Source organism: Clytia hemisphaerica, unplaced genomic scaffold (genome assembly GCF_902728285.1).
Source record: "Clytia hemisphaerica strain Z4C2 unplaced genomic scaffold, Clytia hemisphaerica genome assembly, whole genome shotgun sequence".
Lineage (NCBI taxonomy): Eukaryota > Metazoa > Cnidaria > Hydrozoa > Leptothecata > Clytiidae > Clytia > Clytia hemisphaerica.
In genome coordinates, this window is record NW_027104184.1 from 752491 (window position 1) to 772717 (window position 20227).

Consider the following 20227-nt stretch of genomic DNA (forward strand, 5'->3'; position numbering starts at 1 on the left):
AAAATTAACAAGCGGGGGGCCCGTTTATTTGGAACCTAAGTGTATTCCAGTAGCTCAAAATGACAATATCATTTATTGGTACTTTTTTTTAAAAAAATGAGGCTTAAGAACAGCAAAAAATAAGGACAATTTAAGAACCAATCCTGAGCCTCGTTTTGGCTGAATTTTAACGAAATTTTTGGTCAGAGACAAAGACTAAAATACCTCAATTTTGGCCTTAATAAGAACATTGTGAGGCTAAGAATTTACCGGATCTTACAAACAAAGAAAAATGTAGCTTCTTCAGGATCAGGAATATGGCATTCTTTGGTTTTGTTGCCAAATTCCATGACATAATTTTTTTGGCTGAATTTCATCATGAATATTCTTTCAGAAGAGTACATTCTTATAACATTGTAGCTCCTTAAGTGGTCCTTTACCTTCAAAGCCTCTCTTTTCTATAAAAGCTTTCCTGAGAAATTTTTGACATCATCTTTATTAATCATTATTTTATACTTTTTATTTACAGATTAAACTAATACAACATGTACATGCATAAAAAAAGACAAAGAAAAATAAATAAGTGTCAAAACAAAATAAAAACTGGATTGGTTTTATCGTCATGGATTGTCGTGAGCTTGTCAGATTCAAGTATTGAATTGTACCAAAGTTTGATAGAGAAAATGATTCGACACAAACTGGCATTGATGTCACGGAGTCAGGTAAGATCCTGCTTCTTATTTATTTGCTTTACACGTTTTTTCATATTAGGCACATCCATAATTTTATTGAAACCTTTAGTTTTAAGCCTAAAAATGTTCTTAGAATGCTCTTATTTTCACCATTTTGTGACCATTTTCCTAAGAAGTTGAAAGAGTCTGAAATTACCTTTCAAAATGATTGTCTATCGATTATTGTCTTTCCCATCAGGCTACAAGCTTTTTTATGCTATTTTGAATTTTGAGTTTCAAAAAAAAAATCATGGAAATTTTTCAAGATTTTCATAACTACTGCGCGCTTAAAAGGTTAACAAAATTCATTACTACAAAATTTAAGTAATATGTGCTGTGTGTATTGTGCACTATTTACAAAATGTTAAAATGGTTTGTTAGAATTATTAAATGAAATTTGAATTTCATTATGGAATTTGAATTTCATTATGGAGGAGAATAAGTCAAAAATTATATGTTTTTGGAGAAATAATTTCGTCAACTTGATTTATATTTTTTGAAAAATTGTTCTCCTCTCAAAGCTCGATTAAATATTATTACAAGTAAATACTAACTCTTCTCCTCACACACAACCTGTTCTCTCTTGCATCCACCCTCTTCCCCTCGCCCTCTCTTTATTTCTCTTTCTCCCTCTCTCTCGCTCTTTCGCTCTATCTCTCCCTCTAACTTTACATCTCTCTCTCTTCCTCTCTCACCCACTCTCTCTCCAGTCTCTCTCTCTCTCTTCATCTCTCGCCCATTCTCTCTCTCTCCCTCCAAATTAAAGACTCAAGAAAAGGTCAATATACCGACACACCGACAAACTGGTACGCCCGCCCCCGCTTTACATCTCTCTCTCTCTTCCTCACTCACTCACTCACTCACTCACTCTCACTCTCTTCGGCTCACTTACTCTCCCATACTCTAACTAAAATTGGAAGATAAACGCTGACTCGTTCCCTCTTTCTTGAATATTTCTGATTGGGTTTTGCCCTAAATTCTCCTTTTTTTCTCATATTGACACATACGCAGAACATTAAAAAACTTATTCAAATCTACACGCCCACCTCTCTCAAATGTGAGATGCCTTGGAGTTTTTACAAGATACTTCACTAATTGGTCATTTAAAGTGATAGAGATGACGCGTTCTTTAGAAAAAGTAGTAAGATTCTTTTATTACATCTTAACGACCAACCAAATCAAATAAGAGCTTGTAAAAACTCCAGCTTGTCCCCAAATGTCCCACCCCTTGAATTCAGTTCCTCTTACTCGTCTGAATAATTCTTTTCTTAGGTCAAATTAGAGAATGTCCACCACATATTTTTTATTTAATTTGATCCACTGACCTTATTATAAACCCTGGACAAAATGACATCTGTCAGCTTTGATCAGAGTTTTGAAAATTAAAGGCTATGGGCTCCACTTGCGTGCGCTGTGATTGCACCTTTTTACGTCATAAAAATGTAGCGCACGCTCGAAAAAAAAGTTGAACACATTTCAACTTTTTTCAAACGTTATGTCAGATCGTGGCAATTGAGTTGCTTCATTTTTCTTTTGACCAATGGCGTGGAAGCTTTGCTCGAAAAAGTGCGATCGAAGCCTGCGCAAGTGGAGATCGGCCTATAAGTTGTACCCACAAAGAAGCCATTTCAGTGTTAGAATTTAAAGTCAAATGGAGCTACATCACAAGTATTAGAGGAAAATTAGATCTAGCGCTCTTGATGCATTTACATCACTATCGAATACACGCTTTTATTATAAAAATACACTTTATAAGAATTAAGAATAATGCTAAGAATATCACCATCATGGAATTTTTCTACTCAAGCTAAAAATGTCATTCTTAGAGCATTTTCAATTTTAAATTGTCAATTACCTCCAAGTAAGGCTCACACCTTTCACAAAAATGCCATTTTATGCTTGAGACGTGTGTACTAAATGTTAAATCTAGTCTGGATTAGGATCCTAACCTAAGAATGTTGTAAGGGTATTTCAGGATGATTTTCCCGAAAAAGTTAAGAATATCCATGATGAAATGGATTTACACCATTCTTATAAAAAAATGTTATCAGGGGTACCACTTTTAAAGAAATTAGTTCTCTTGGCTGGGGATTAAGAAACTGCCTCCAGGGTTTATTATATAAAGCTCAGTGATATTTGATCATGTTGATGCTGGCAGACATTCGTTTCTGGTCCAGATAGAGTTTACGAATGTTGTTAACGGGAATTTCATAAGGGTTATGGTACAATTTGTATTTCCTCCGACCATAAACATATTCCCAGGATAGGTTGTAATCTTCAGTGAATCAGGACCAAATTGTGAGTCATCGTGTATAATATCTCCACTCAACATAACGCCTTCTGCTCCTTTGACCTGCATTTTGAATCCATCTTTTAAACCAAATTTACTTTTAAAGATGGTACCTTTGTCGTATCGTCCAACCAATTTCTCAACCTCCACTGAAAAATTAAAAAGATGAATCGGTTAAGGGCAGAAACTCTACCTCCACTCGAATCGGCTAGGTTTATTTAATGTTTTGGAAGCAATATTTTGTGGAATTGGATATCTTGGTCTGAAATATACTATATTTGAAGACAAGTCACTAAGAAAAAATCCCAAAGCTGAAAGAAATTCGCAATGGCTTTTTTTCCCGAAAAAAGTTTACAGCTGCAGATTTCTTCCGTATACCGCCATAACGGCTGTAAACTCTGCGCATATGGGACGATAACATCGTCTTTTTGATAATCTAAGTAATTTTCCTGACTTTTAGATCTTATACAAGTTTTACGCTCTAAGTAAAGGAGATATGACTATGTCATTGGATGATTGACCTAAATTTTTCGTGTTAAGGCCGGTCTCCACTTACCCACGCTGCGATCGCACCTTTTGGCTTTCAATCCTTTTTGCTTTAAAAAAAGATTACGGCATAAAGGTGTAGCGCGTGCTAAAAAAAAAAGTTGGAGTTGGAGTTCATTTTTCTTTTGACCAATAGCGTGGAAGCTTTGCTCGAAAAAGTGAAATCAAAATGCGCGCGAGTGGAGATCAGCCTTTACTTACTATAAGCACATGTATCTTGGATTAATGTTTTCTGTAAAACATTTTCATCATAAGTCCGAAACGTGCAGGACTTGGGTTCATATTTGATTGTTTTAGTTGTTGGCGGGGATGTTCGAAATGTACAGTCGCCTGGTCCACTTGAACCATCCTCAGTCAGAGATTCGGGCAATACACCATTGTCAGAAAAAAAGATGGAATTGCCACTATTCCCCTGGACACTTATCGTAGTGCCTCCATCATTTACTGGGCTGCTCATTTCCGTTAAATAACATGGCATCAATGCTAAAATGTAATATGAACCAGACATAATCAGAGTACCAATAAAACAATCTTAATATTATCTACAATCATGTTCAAAATCTATTGGGAATTTAGCTTATTTCCTTGTTTTTTGAAATTTGGAGTTCGGGTGAGAAAGTCGCTTTTGAGCGACTTTCAATCCGGGAGGAGTTTTTATACCGGGTGACCCACGAAAAATTTCAGACGTTTCCCGACATCTTGAGGCCAAATAAATGTCCCAAAGTGCTTTGAGTTTTGATATTTAGAAAGTAGATATCCTAACTTTAAATTTGAGCCATCACTTTTTAAATTTGACCAACTTGTTCTCTACTTATGAGCTTTTAAAGTCAAAATTCACTTTTCGAAAAGTGTAAAAAACACGTAAAAAAGAGGTATTAAATTCATGCAATCAATTAGAAATCACTTACAAATTGACTTATTTAACGAGTTTTATGACATTAATAGTTAATAAAAACACATTTGAAAGTAATTTTTGTATAAAACAAGACAAGTTTTTGTAAAAATTGGCGCTTTCATAGATTTTTTTCAAAAACTGTATATCAAAAACGTCTAAAAATACCAAATTTGATACCCCTTTTTTACGTGTTTTTTACACTTTCCGTAAAGTGAATTTTGACTTTAAAAGCTCATAAGCAGAGAACAAGTCGGTCAAATTTAAAAAGTGATAGCTCAAGTTTTAAGTTAGGATATCTACTTTCTAAGTATCAAAACTCCAAGCACTTTGGGACATTTGTTCGGCCTCAAGACGTTGGGAAACGTCTGAACTTTTTCGTGGGTCACCCGGTATAGACTTCCAGGATATATTCTGAGCCCCATTGGACCATTCTTGAACTGAATCCTGATATCCTAAGGTTTTCAATCTTAAGTCTAGCGTTGAGACTTTAAACTTTACCCTTCCGACCTAATTTAAAACGCTTCCAAATCGTTTGTGGTTGTAGTGGGGTCGTTAGGCATAATTTACGGGAAAAAAATAAGATCTAGCTGAAAAACTATATAGAAGACTTTTAAACGGGTATAGCCGATTTCATCACCGAACTCAAGATAATTCACGCAGAAGATGCTATTTATGGTCAATTTTAGACCAAAATGTGGCGAAAAGTGGAACTTGCGCATGAAATATCTCGAGTTAGGTAAGGAAATCGGCTATAACCGTTTAAAATGATATGATATTGTCTGGAAATAAGTTTGAAATTTTCAAAAAATTTCGCCCTTAAGATTTTGCCTGGGGAAAATAGAAATTGCACAAAAAGGGGATGTTCCACCAGTGGGATTTTAGGGGATTTTTTCCTGAGGTATAAGCATCCTATAGAGAAGGTCTGGAGAAAGTTTCAGCTAGATCTTATTTTTTTCCTTCAAACAGCCTGTATTTTTGTAACACGACCACACTATGTAAGGATTTCGTTAGACTATGCTATAGTCTAAGACGAGTTTCATCTAAGAGGAACAAACGTGAAGACGGGAATTTCTTTCGGGGGGTAGCTGTTGTAGCTGTTGTAAACATAGACATATTACGTTTTATAATATACAAACTATGTTATACCATAATAATATTATTATACGGACGATAGCACCGTCTAGGATTTCGTAGGAATTTTCTTTTTTTCTCAAAGATCACGACCATGATTGTAAACCAGAAACAGAAAAGACTGATTTGCTATAGAATTTTATTACCTCGTGGATTAATTTTCGCGAGGATTATTTTTCACGAGTTTCGTATGTTTTACCGAAAATTCGCGAAGTTTAAATGCTCACAAAAACTTTAAGAACCAGTATTTTTACAGTAACGTCAAAGATTTCTGCAAAAACCTTTGCAAAAATTTGTTGAAAAAGGGTACTATTCGCGAAAAGAAGTCCCGCGAAAATTTAATATTTTTTAAAAAAAATTGTCTCACGAAAAAATGCAAAAATTCATTCATTCACTTCAGGTAGCTAGCGAAAACGATTATCCTATATTAAGAGTGGTTTGTACCAGAGTGTATCTCACGTTTATCGTTTCGTAGTACACTATGTGCGCACATTGTCTGTTTGATAAAAAAATTCCCGTACGGAGACCTCTGCGATGAAGTATGATTTATAAATAGCAACACTTCTCTCACCGCCTCCCCTCTCTAACCAACACTCCATCGCAGCGGTCGGTTTGAAAAATCTCAAATGAGAAAAGACAATGACAACAGACTCTCTACGGCAATGAATTTTGAAATTAGCCGTAGATACTGGGTCTGTGTACAGACAATATTAAGAGGTGCGCATAAATAAAGGTACGCCAAAATTGATAGGATTAAGGTATGCATGCTTACGTTTCATAACTTTACAAGTTTTATCCATGGATAACCTCTGATAAGACGCGCATGCGCAAGTGTATCCTCTTTGATCTTCACACGAGTCAGTGCAAGCACCATCTATGCATGGATTCTTTCCTGTTTCCTTTGCTTTTGCCATACATGTTGGACCACGCTGAATAAAAAAAAACACTGTTGTTTTATTGGCGATCACCTCACCAAAAACCAAGTTTTTTTCATCCCGTTTCTTAATGAGTTCCACTTTGATGATTTTCGAATAATAGAAGCCTTTCAAGTGCTTTGACGCAAATTCGATATTTTTTCTACTGAAAGAGCTTCGAAAGTTTGAAGTGACGTCAAAAAATCGAATATTAGGAGCCCGAAAACCTGGGGGTCAAACATTTTCGAAAAAGTCGCAAAGTGGAATAGACGTTACTGCGTAGTGAAAAAGCCGTGTCGTAGGCTATTGTTTTATTAGAACCCCCAGCCGGCACATAAGACTGTTTCAACGTTTATCTAATGTTCACAACGTCCATAAAACGTCAGATAAACGTTGAAACAACGTTGTGTGGCAGCTGGGTCAGTAAACTTTTATATAATGCGGAGTATATCGTTTTATATCACATCTGTAATTTGAGTAATACGTAATCTAAGCTCATTTGAAGTCAATCGATAGTTCGATTTTAAGTCAAATACTTTTCAAAGGGATTCGTGACTAGCCATCTTTTTTGCTGATTTTCGTGATCGTGATTGAAGACAAAAAAAGCGTGATATCGTGAGGGGGGCCTCCTTGGAATTGGGCAATTTCAGGTCAAGCTTTATTCTTGTAAAATAGTTCTTATGTATTCTTATAAAATTGTTCTTATATGAGAAAAGTGTGTATAAAATTTAACCAGTTTAGCGTTTGGACTTTCACTGTAATGTAACCAGCCTTCTTCGTTTGGTTTGTATTTTGGTACAAAACCGGGAACTTGTTCAACAAAAATGTGTTCCATCAAGAAATCTTTCATGTCTTCACCTAAAAGCTCACAATTATTATTTTGATCGGTTGGGTGATAATTAAACGATTTGCATCTTTGAATTTGCCCGTCGTCGAGACCTTCATAATGAACACATTTTGAAATACATTGGGTTAGTGTAAATGAACCATATATTTGATATGGAGTAATATCCAGTTTCCCTTTTACAACCAAATCGAAAATTCCAGCGTACAGTTGGCATTGCTTTTCGTTTATTATTTCACTGTAAACTTGTATTATGAAAGCGCAATGTATCAAGATTCGATACCAGTCCATAATACGAGGCTGTTGCTCTCGGCTGATGTGATGCTTTTGGTAGGTGCCAGAGATAAATTGTTAATCTACGATACACTGCTGTTATAGTGTAGGCGGTTCCAGAACTTTAGACGTTCCTCACCTTTGAGCTTCGAATGAAGGAGAGTTAACGCAGTCTAATCCTCGATTCAATGTTTTGAAATTAAATTAATTTTTCTCTGTTCTCTGATTACTCTTTCGGTCAAACTTTGTCTCGATTCATTTTAGTTTTGTTTTCAATCTTTATCGGTTCAAAAACTCTTTATTCTGGTAGTTTGATCGAGACAACTAAGGCATACTGACCAATTTTCTATAAAATATTCAGTTTTTGTGGGGAAACGGCTCAGCTGGATTCAAACCACATTAAAATTTTCAGGATTGAATCGGTGATTCAGATTCAGATCTATGAAATGAATTGAATATTGTATTTCAAAGACAAGTATTTATTTATGTGACATTCGGCAACACTTTATATTGAAATGATAACCATTATTCATGCATCTTTTAAAAACATTCTTGGATAACTTTTAAAAAATGTCCAATAATTAACTTGAAATTTAGTTAGTAGACACCAAATATGAATTGGTGCTTCTCCACTATTTCTCCTTTTCGAAATGAAACAAACAATAAAAAACGATAGTTGTTTCTACTTTTTGTTTGGTATTTGCTTGCATTAACACTCGTGGTAAAAAAAATGTTTAACAAAATCAGTAGTAAAATTACAAGTTAGATAAACTCAAATAAAAAACAACTGAATTTTTGTGACGAAGCGTGTAGCGTAAAACCCCCAGTGGCTGTTTATTCTGGAGGAAACATTATCTCCGAACCAATGGCATCCGTCACCCCGACCTTCGGAGGTTAAAGGTCTTCCTCCCTTTATGTACAAATTTTTTACTAACGAAATTATTCCATCTGCAAGTGTTTGACCGTCAAATGTAAGAGATCATAAATTTAAATTATAATTATTATAATAATGGATTTTTACGAGGTATGAGTTTCATAGCTTCAAATTGTTATCAATCTATTTGTAATTTTCGTTTAAGGAATACCAAATTCATCAACTTGATAAAACACATCCACGATTCCATGTTTGATAAGTTGTCGGTGTTGAATGTTGATAAGCGTCAATCTCCAATGACCGGCGTTTATTTTGGTAATCGATCGTCTTTTAGTATATTCTATTGTATTCCTTGGTGGTTGATCGTCTGAGCCATTGATTGATCTTCTGTTTGAAGTCCAGGAAGAAGCGCTCGTCCGATTGTTCCAATGTCATAAAAGTAAAGAAAGGTTGACCGGAGTATACAGGGGCTTATGGTTAAATATAGTACGCGAAAATCTGGAAATTTCGGAGAAGTTTGTTAAAGTATGTTAAAATGATTTTTGAGTGAATGCAATAGCGAGGATGATTTATAATTTTGAATTGTATTTAAAGACATACCAACGGATTAGAATAGGTGGATTAAGAACTCATAGAAAACACTCCTCGTTAGGTTATCAAACTTTTTTACGAGTTTGCTAGCAATTAAAACTTGATAAGTTGTAAAAAAGTGGTAAAAAATCATTACTTTCAACATTTTCATTGGTCATTACGTATCACGTGGTACATTTTAAATAAGAAAATGCACTTTTTTAGCCCTTTCTATCCAATGCAGAAATTAGCCAAATAATTTGAAATTTATTTTCCTAATTCTAAATACAGTCTTCTTTCACCAGTATGCAACCCATTCGTGACCCATCGATAGTTTCTTAGTTATAGACCATACGTTAATTTTCACTTATCTGAAGATTGCCATTGACAAAAGATTAAAAATTTACATTAAAACTGGTCTAGCGTTTGTTGATGCTAAAACTTAAGTGCAGGATTTAAAATATTTGCAAAATCATCAAAATTGATCGAATCATAGGACAAATTCGTTTTCGAAACTGTATAAATTGGAAAATTGTTCTTATAAAAACAATGAAAAAACTAAACGAGGAGTGCGCAGAGTCATTTACAGATTTTTCTTGTAACAATGAGAAGACAATGGATCTCTCTTGGGAGCAACGAGAGAAGTTAATCCACCTATTCTAATCCGTTGGACATACGAATCATAATTATCACTTAATGATGCGCATGCATAATTAATTTTCCGTGCGAAATTGTTGAGAACCTGCTTTTCCAGCTTTTTTCAATCGCTGGAAACATCGTTTCTCCACTATTTCTCCTTTTCGAAATGAAACAAACAATAAAAAACGATAGTTGTTTCTACTTTTTGTTTGGTATTTGCTTGCATTAACACGAGAAAGAAAAAGGAAGTCGGAATGCCTAAATCCCTAAAGAACGGGAAATTTTAAAACGTTTTTCGGCATTGTCTTTTATATACGTGTTTCTGCTGGTGTTCGATGACCAACGACCGTGTTTTGAAATGAGACGGACCGAAATACCATTGTTTGCTGCCTCTGATGCACCTCCCGATCTTAATGAGTGCAAGCCGTAAATGGAAGGATTGGTTACTTTTGAAAGATGATCCTTGAAAGTTTTCAAAGCGGCATTTTGTTCCTGTCTTGCTAATGAAAACGATATTACCTTCACGAACTTGGTCGGTTTTTGAATTTGGTAGAAAAAACTGTTGCGCCGAAATTGTCAAAAGTGATTTCCTTTATCTGAATTTGAAGGATTTCGCTAATTCTGAAAAATCTTTTATTCTTAATTGCCATTAACTTCTCTTTCAAACTTGGAGCGTAATTATCTGTCGGAAAATTTGAAGTACAATAAATTAAGTCAAGAATTATGTTACCTCTACGTCTGCGAACTTGAATTCAAGGTAGTAATCAATCATCAACTGGAGAACGATTGCTCCTTCAAGTGCGTTGCACAGGGGCATTGACGCGAAAGTTGTGTTGCACAGGGGCATTGACACGTAAAAAGGTGTTGCACAGCGAGAACGATTGCTCCTTCAAGTGCGTTGCACAGGGGCATTGACGCGAAAGTTGTGTTGCACAGGGGCATTGACACGTCAAAGGTGTTGCACAGCGGCATTGACACATAAAACACATTTGTAACGGAGACAGTGATGTGAAGTAAATTCATCTTGCAACGGGGCGTTAAAGTTGTCACCATCATAAAATAGAATAAAGTAAGAATTTGTTAAGATCTTGCTCATTTATTATGCGGACATGTCAATAAATAACGCCAAAGAATAAAAATTTGCAAAGCCGTCAAAAATAGAATCGGTGTTTGAATAATTGACAAAGAAAGGATCAAGCACTAAAAAATGTTTTACAAAAGGTTCAAACTCGAAACCGTTTGATGTCAATAAAGGCCAGTAGTATGCTGATGGCCACAAGGGGATATAAATAGTATGCCTTTACCTTTACAATTTCTTAAATGTTTAATTGTTTTGCCTACTAATGCTATTGGAGGACAAAGCCAGTTAATTTCATGGTTTCCCCAGTGGCACGAAAAAGAATTAACTGCAGAAGTACCAGGACAATATTCTTTGGAGTTAAACCGAGAAGATTTTTTGTTTAAGTTGTCTGAAAATCGGTCGATGGTAATTTGTCCGTAGTTTTTAAGTATATAATCAAAAGTTTCATTGTCAATTGACCAGTTGTCTGTATCGTTGGTCTTTGAGATTTTATCGGCAATTTCGTTTAACTCTCTAGGGATCCAAGTAGGGTAAATTTCGATGTTGGACGATAAACAAATGTTAAAAATTTCGATTGCAAGATTTTGCAAGTGTTGCTTTGTGCTACCTCGATTTATGATTCTACATATATTACTGTTGTCGGTAAACCACTCAATGTTTTCGTTTTCTAAGATTTTAGGAAATGATAGCAAAATGTATTTTACTGCAAGAAGTTCGCGGTAAGTCGAGCTGGTTTGCCGTTCGGTTCGGTCAAAGTTCCCTTTCGCTATGATGCTACCGAGTTTTTCCACAACATAACCCCCGTAACCGGTTTCACTTGCATCCGAAAAAACGATTTTTGTGACTTCAGGTTGTGTGTTAATTCTAAAGCTCTTCGTGACTTCTAAATTTTCCTTCCAAAATTCGAGCTCTTGTCTTACATCAAACGGGCTTTTCCAGAAAAAAATCGTGCACCCCCTGTTGAGGAGGTCCATTTCCGTTCCAAGGGGGTAAGGTTTGAAATGCAGTGGAATTCCATAAGGGTAGACGAAAATCCGTCAAAAATAAGCGGAATTCCAAGGGGGTAATGATTGAAAATTTGTAAAAATTCGGAATTCCAGAGGGATATGATCCTAAAATTGCCTGGAATTCCAAGGGGGTAGGTCACAAAAGGTTGGACCTCCTCAACAGGGGGTGCACGGTTTTTTTCTGGAAAAGCCCAACGTTAGGAGACGTTTTTTGTCCCAAGAGAAACTGGATTCGACAAATTTGTACAATTGCTTTGTAAATAAATAAACAAGTGGCCCGATAGCTTGTGCCATAGAAATAAGATTTCCTGCTATTCTAGAAATTTCTCTAGCCGAAATAAATTCACAATTTAAAGCTTCTAAAAGTAAGTTTTGGACTTTCAGAATTTTTGTTGTTGGGACTTCGAGTTTCATTTTTTCAGTATCGATTATGAAACCTAGCCATGTTTTTCTTTTTTCGGGTTCGAGGCTCGACTTTTCAAAGTTTACTGTCAAACCAGCTGATTGCATGTCTTGCAGCATCCTATCTCTCGATCGAATCAAAGAAAAATGTGAACTATCCCCAGCTATACCGTCATCAAGATACATCGCGCATTTAATTCCCATCGAACGCCATCTCTTTACTAATTGTCGCATGAGCTTTGTAAAAACTAAGCATGCTATATTTAACCCAAATGGCAAAACTTTGAACACAAAAAATTGCATTTTACCGTCGAATTCCCATGCGAATCCCAAAAAGGTTCGAAAAATATGATTGATCGGTACATGATGGTATCCGCTTTTGAGGTCGAAAGTGATTAAAAAATCGTTCTGGTCGATTAACTCTGAGGCTTGTTTTAAATTTTCGTATTTGAATTTGTTTGGTTTGATGAATTTATTGACGTGTCTGAGATCTAATACCAACCTAAGCTTAGAATTTCTTTCTGCTACGGTTAAGGGGTTGATGCAGTAGGGTGGCTCCGATACTTTTTCAATACAACTGTCTTCCAAAAGTTTTTTGATACTGTCTTTGACAAAATGGTCGTTCTTTAAACTGGACGCATTGTTCTTAGCGTAAAAAGGTGGTGGGTTTGATTCAAAGGGTATTTTATAGCCTTCACGTACGACACCCAGGGCGAATTTTGATGCTTTCAAATCTTTTTCCCAAAAGTGCGAAAATTTCATTATCTTACCAGCAACGGAGACGCTTTCGGAAGATTGCTCAAATTCCCAAAATCTCTCTGGAGAAGCGAAAAAACGAACAAAAACTTGATATCAAATTGGCGAAAGTTATTTAGAAAACAACGATGTTACACAAATTTGAATTACATTCTACACGTTAAGTGTTGTTCATGTATATAAATTTAATAAATTGAAATGACTGTCCTTTGGTTTAAAGTACATTAAACACAATGAATTTCATAATTCGAAATTACTGTCTTTTGATTAAAGTACATCAAGCACGATGAATTTAATTGTTCATAAAAGATAAAATAATACTAAGGAAAGTCGTTTGAATTATAACGCTTCAATTTTTCAACACGAGTAAGCAACTTGACTGTGAAATTTAAAGTGATAACGAATATTTTTATCCGGAGGTACTTTTACCGTCTTTCGAGCTTTTTGAAGAACTTGACGAATTTTTATTTGTTGATGACGATGAATGTGATTTTGTTGAATATGCGAGAGACGAAGGCGATACTATATTCGAAAAGGGACAGTGCGATACGTAATGTCCAACACGTTTACAGGAGTAGCATACTATTTCGTCCATGCGACTTCTTTGTTCGGTTTTATTTCTTATTACTTTATTATAATCTGAATCATCGGAAAGTTTTTGTTTTTTTATAACGGCCTTTGACAATCTCTGCGTTTTTTATTGCCCTCTTTAGTCTTTTCTCCTCTGCCTCCCCAGATGTCAATTCATTAGCTTTAAATTCCTTAACTGTTAGCCAACCGTAGGCATCGGCGATCCTTAGATGCTTTATCCTGGTTTCAAGTAATTGCTTACCTTTCTTTAAAGCAGTTGTTATTCCTTCCACGTCCGTTGTTTCGATAGCTTCAAGTGCATCATCAATTTTCTCCAAAACTTCTGTATTATGTTTGAACTGATCGAGGTGTCCAGCCTTTGAAAAAGTAACATTGTCGCTTTTTCTTTTATTCTCAAGCTTTTCCTTTAATTTTGTTAATGTATTAGAATTTGTTACAGAGGTTTGATCTGCAACTTGTTGCGCTCTTTCTTCTGCTACGTTTAAGACTTGAGGTCTCAACTCTGTTTGAATGATTTCTTTCACAACCACCTTCAACTGTTCGTAATTAATAGCTCCATCAGCCATCTCTCTGACATGTGTGTATGTTAAAATGATTTTTGAGTGAATGCAATAGCGAGGATGATTTATAATTTTGAATTGTATTTAAAGACGAATCATAATTATCACTTAATGATGCGCATGCATAATTAATTTTCCGTGCGAAATTGTTGAGAACTTGCTTTTCCAGCTTTTTTCAATCGCTGGAAACATCGTATCTTGGTAAAAATTTCAGAGTTTACAGCCGGTAGAGCTTCTCAGTCGTTTCTTACGATGGCCCAGAAGGCTCAAAATACGCACTTCTAGTTTTCACGCACTTCCAGTTCCTATAAAATTTGTGAACTAGAACTGTCTAGGGTCAAAGGCCCAGAAGGCTCAAGTGACACTTAGCCTATCTCTATCCCAACACGCGATTTTTTGATCACTCTGTTGGTCTATCACTTGTACGGTGTCGAGGAAAAAGCCGTGGTCGTCTGGTACAGGCTAAGTGACACTGCATGCGCACTTCTGACTTTTTGTCACGGCGGGAAATTTCCGAGCAAGCGGCCCGCGCTGCACCGCGCAATGAAAATTTGTTTGGTCTGTAAAATGAATGTCGAGTTATGCAAAATGAGTTACAATTTCCGAGTTGTTCATATCAAGAGTTACAGGTTAAAATTTCCGATTTAAGTGCTGGTCAGCAAAAATTGGGAATTTTTCGGGCTTAAATCGGGGAAGCAAAAAGTAACCAAATATCAACTTTGTTTTTTCATCATCAACGATTTTTTTCCGTCTACCGCCTTGTTTCCGCTTGTTTTTAACGGCTGTAAAACTCGCGTGTATTATATTTTCCTGCATTTACTATCAATCACGTGCTAATGGACGATTTTCTTTGACATCGTCTAATTAAAAAAAGAACCTTTAAAATAAACCAAAAAGTATAAAAAAATGCGTAAACGACCCTGCCTTCTCCACGGATTTTTAGTTCCGTGCTCACAGACCTCTTTTCTTGATGGTAAGTGAGCGAGAGGGGTGATACATCCGACTTTTCACACACCGCGTGCTTTTTAATAGAGAGGCGAGAAGGAAAAGAATTTCACTTAATAAACAGTGTACAATTTTTTCTGTCATCAGGTGAGGAGGAACAAACATGGCGGTAAAATTTAAAAAATCTTACAGACTCTTTTCCTTTGGTCTGTTGGTATGAACTGTTTAGTGTTAGGATATCTTTTTTTTAAAGAGAAATTACTCCGATGCAATTCATCAACTATCAATCAGTTAATTTTGGTAAGGCTTGTTTAATATTTTAATGTACGAGGCCCCCAGCGGACTTTCAATGGGCAACATGGAATTTCTCAATAGCAAATTAATTGCAAATTGCTTTCAAGCAGTTATAGTCACACTAGTAGGAAATCTAGCTTTCAGAAAAAACAACATCAGTCATCTACAGGATACATTTCAACAACAAGGATGAGAGTTACCTGAATCAAGTTCGCAAGACAATATTAATTAAAACTTGAAAGTTGGAAACAAAATAAAACGTGCAGCAGCCAAAATACGACCCTCGACATGGCCCGAGAATTCTCGGGCCATGTTCGGGCCGAGAGACCATATCAATTCTTTTGGCCTGAACTTGACATGAATCATTCGGGCCACGTTCGGGCTACGACTTAAGACGTAAACTGTTCAACCTATACCTTTGTGCCTGTGTGTGTCAGAAGATTCCATTGATTAATCCAGCTTGTCCAGTCATAATGAAATTAAAACGTGAAAATGACGTTGAAAATGTGTGAAAATGTTAATTTTAATTTATTTCGTCGCGTTTCATCCAGTTCATCTTGCTAAATAAACTTAACAAACTCCTTGTGGACCACACTTCAAAGTTTAAAACCAGGACCAGTTTAATAGCAAATATTTAAGTGAAATCAAGTTTTTCTAGAGAAAATATTGAAAAAATGCAGTCCTGAAATTACACGCGGGTTTAAATCATGATTTCAAAAGTTAGCCCGCGTGTGGCCCGCGTGAGGCCCGCCCGGGGCCCGAAAACTCGGGCCATGCTCGGGCCATCCTCGGGCTTTATGTGCATTCCAATAAAAGTTTTGGCCCGAGAATTCTCGGGCCATGTCGAGGGTCGTGCCAAAATCAACCAACCAAAATTTGTCATTCAATTCCCGAGACAGCGCTTTGATTTTTAAGGCCTTGTTTATACGCTAAAGTAAAAACAATTACGCACATGTAAATGGGTCATTGTTTGAGGTCCGGCAAAATTTCCGGGAGATAGCCTATCCAGCCAGCACCAGCAGTGCGCGGATCTAGTGGGTTCCGCCTCCCCCGTAGATCTTTTTCTTGGGAAGTTGATCTTCAAATTAGTTTTCAAGGTTGGCTTGGTTCAAATTTTTTCATCTTTGGCTCAAATTTTAGGCAATTTCTCAAAGTTTTTGAAAATGTTAATTTCATTAAAAAGCCCTGAGTTATTTTTCATGAATCCATTTAAAAGTTTTGCGGTGCATTTTTTTGCTTGAGAGTAAAGTATAATATAACGCTTTCGCAGCATTTATCTTTGATACTCATTTTGGCGGGACGCTAGTGTGGCTAACTGTCAAGAAAGTCCGGAATTTCCGTAACAAATTTACAAAATACCTATCAAAACCGTGGAATTCCGTTACTGTAACCTAAAAAAAATCATGGAATTCCAATACTTTAATGCAAAATTAAGTAAAATTCATGGAATTCCAATACTTTTTCTTTAGGGGTCAGTCACAAATCGATTCTAGGTTAGAAGAACGTCAATTGACGTTTTAAAAGCTGACCCACCCACCCACACCCAAAAACGTCAAACACCTTGATATCCCCGAAAATCGATAAAAACTGCCTTCATTGCTGTTTCGTCAGCCATCTTGATTTTTACTACGACTCGCATAGTTTATATTTGAAAAAAGAAAAGAAACAGAGATAATTTCTAAACTTGTTCACAAAATTCCCGTAATTAATTACCTCTGTAGTATGTAGCAACAGAAAGAACGGCCATCTGCAAAAATTCAAGGGCTGTTCGGGCCGTCAAAAAAAGAAAAGACATAAACATCGGGCCGTTTGTTTTGGTTTTCAAAACAAATGAAGCGATCAAACAGAAACATGGCGAGAAGTAATATTTGGCATGGAATGAAAAATCGATGTTTCTGAAAAACGTCAACAACCTTCAACCCACCCACCCATATACGTCAATTGACGTTCTTCTAACTTAAAATCGATTTGTGACTGACCCCTTAATTTAAAGTTTGCCTCTGTTCTGGAATTCCGTGCCAAAGCGGTGTTTAGTTTTTTGCACTGTAACTATGGGCGAGCACCCCGTTGCTAAGATGTTGGCTTGAAATCGAAAATAAAACCACTCAAAACAAATGTAAATTCGGCCCATACTCGAAAACCCGTAATCTTGATATACGAGTTTTAAGTCTATACTGCCAGACAGGTCATTCATTTGAGGCCTATGCATGCTAGCCTCCACTGATGCAAGTTACCCGACTTCATGGTATATTACCATAAAACTAGCCGTCCCGGCGTCGTCCGAGACGACTTCTTACTCCTTTTAATACGCTCGCTTCGCTCGCTTTTCTATTTTTCAGAAACTTGTAGGGATTTGTATACAAATGTACTTATTTTGCGAGAAGAAAATGTTCTTAAATTTAGGCCTTTTTCGTAAAAATTGATGTTTAAAATTTTTAAGGGGACACTAAAATTAATGCACATTAAAAAATATGGTGAAAGTATTTTTAGTTGAATTTTGATTTTTCTTCTCCTTATTAAATTGTATAAATTTGTCATAATTTCTTTTGTTGAAAACCTTCAAACAATAATGTTCCTTACTCGCCAAAAATAATGCTCATGCAAATATTGGTGAAAATTGAGTTAAAAATTTCTCGCGAGAAATCGGTCATACTTTAAACGTGCTTTTTTTTGGGTTTTTGGGAGAGGAAAGACTATTATTTTCCTCACGCAAGGATGAAGATAAAAAAACAAATAGAAATTCAAATTCAGTATTAGAGGTACTTGGCAACACCGATCACTCCAAAGACCACAGTGCTTTACGGTGGAATATAAAGAGTGCCTTTTTTCAATACCTCTTAACAGAGTCAACAATTATTTAACAATTAAACTCAATGCGTAAGTAAAAGCGTTTTCATTTTGCTATCTCAATAGAACAAAAAATAGCAAACATTGATTAAAAAATTTCATAATTGAATTGGGAATAAGTCATCAACTTTTCTCATATTGTCAAGTCCATTAAATTGAAATTTTTTTATCAGAGTATCAAATAGAAGGGAAATGTCATCGGAGCTTTATTAATCTCAAGGGTAATCATAAAATATGATGTCTTTTTGAAAACTCAAATTTTATCTTCGACGTATTCCCATGTGAATCAAAATTATTTCATAACCGACATAAACTTTTTTTTAAAAAACTATAAATTATGTTGATAGTGCTATTGCACAGTCAGTTGTGTTTCTCCATCAAGGAGAAATGTGCTCTCTTGAATGGAAGTGCACTTGGCGAATAGAATTGAATATACAATCAAAAAGGCGCGAAAAAAATTGCCGTGTATTTAAAAATCGCTAGCGAAAAAGCCTCATGCGAGAATGGGAGAGTTCCGATTTAAGCGTATTATAATATAGATGTAAAACCTCTTTTTTTTATTTTACCACCTAAAAAAACTTTCAAAACTACTTTAAACTTTATCAAAACAGCCACATTTATAAAGACCCCTTTCCATTGGCCATTTTGTTTGGAAGTGAATCTGTGTTTTTTTTATTTTCATTTGTTTTTGTTTAGCTCTATTTTTGCAATCTCAGCTTTTTCCATAAATTATGCGTGCGCATCGAAAATCCACTTCAATTCACGCAATCACGTAACTGTTTTTCCCAAATTCATGCATTCACCCAATGTTTTTTCGCAATCGATGCAATTTTTGTTCACGCAAAGTTTTCTAATTTACGCATTCATGCAAGTAAAGTGAAAAAGCCCACATTCACGCATTCACACAAACCGCTGGGAGGCATATACCATGAGATATATTTTAATCTATTATTTGTTGCTGACAGCACATTTAAATTTTTTTCTTTTTTTCTAATTTTTACGTTAAGTTTCAGAGATTAGGCTTCATTGTCTTATGCAAATATATTACTAGAACTTTGATTTGATTGTTTAGGTAACTTTTAGATTGTTTTTTAGATTGTTTTTTAGATAAGTACGATAGATAGATAGGCTAGCTCGGCTCTAAAGCTCTATAACAGCATCATCCTACTAGTAACATGAAAGCAAGAATATGATTCTTCAATGGGAATCAAAACTATAAAGTGCACTCTCACAAACATCAATACTTTGTTTAGTAGTGGGGACTATGCAAACAATTTTCCTTTGCTTTGATTTTAGCAACCGCGTGAAACTATTGGGGAGAGCGTAAAAAAACACTAGGTAAAAATCCCGTTCTCATAAGGAAACCCAGCAGAGAAACGGTAGGTAAAGTAAGGTAAAATCTCATCCATCAAACTAGAAGTTCAGTAAACATTGCAGAATTCTTTCATAAAAAAAACAGCCAAAGGAGAAGTAATTTTACCAACACATGAAATGATGAAATTTGAGAAGCTGTCTTGTGTCCATCATTAAAATTTTACATCTTTGCTTTATTACGCTTCAAGTCACGTGCACATTTAGTTTCCCTGTTTCCTGAGGCACATGCAACTTCTTATTTTTCATGCCAATCCCCCAGACATGCCAGTAATCACATTAAATTCTAAAGGAAGCCGGGTTCTTTTTATTAATTTTGATTCACAGTAAAAAGGCCTAGTACTAAAACATTCCTTGTATGCAAAAAGTTCTTTTGGTTTTGATATCTTTGTGGAAAGCATGCTAATTAGTTTTTTTTAGTGATAACTACACACCTTACACTCCACACAATTTACTGATTGATTGGTAACCTTTGTTTTTCTTTGATTATTTGTTTTGAAGACCAGTTTACAGCAAGTTTCCCTCCACTGATGCAAGTTACCCGACTTCACGGTAGCACGAGATGAGATGAATCTATCGTAGAAAATTAAATATTTAAATATTTACTAGTAAAAGTCTTTACATCTGGATCTAAGATATATATAAAGGCACTTATCTGGACTTTTTTTGGTATATTATTTTGATGTC

General features: G+C 35.7%; 3 protein-coding genes across 3 annotated transcripts in view; 1 reads left to right on the forward strand and 2 right to left on the reverse strand.

Annotated features, from left to right (window-relative positions):
* Positions 1–556: 556 nt before the first annotated feature.
* Positions 557–20227, forward strand: part of LOC136814796 (docking protein 4-like) — a 35495-nt gene continuing 15824 nt past the window's right edge. Inside the window, exon 1 of the mRNA XM_067071220.1 lies at positions 557–701. Within this exon, the coding sequence (XP_066927321.1) occupies positions 663–701 (39 nt within the window). The 5' untranslated portion in view covers positions 557–662. The remainder of the gene's footprint in view (positions 702–20227) is intronic.
* Positions 1881–7840, reverse strand: LOC136814795 (uncharacterized). The gene is made up of 4 exons (XM_067071219.1): positions 7220–7840; positions 6345–6501; positions 3748–4029; positions 1881–3149 (listed from the first exon to the last, which is right to left on the reverse strand). Exons 1-4 carry the CDS (start codon positions 7619–7621, stop codon positions 2851–2853), a joined length of 1140 nt encoding a protein of 379 aa, XP_066927320.1. The 5' UTR covers positions 7622–7840; the 3' UTR covers positions 1881–2850.
* On the reverse strand, positions 8691–14169 carry LOC136814794 (uncharacterized). Its single transcript, XM_067071218.1, has 2 exons — positions 13765–14169; positions 8691–12994 (listed from the first exon to the last, which is right to left on the reverse strand). The coding sequence occupies exons 1-2, from the start codon at positions 14087–14089 to the stop codon at positions 11931–11933; spliced, it is 1389 nt and encodes a 462-aa protein (XP_066927319.1). The 5' UTR covers positions 14090–14169; the 3' UTR covers positions 8691–11930.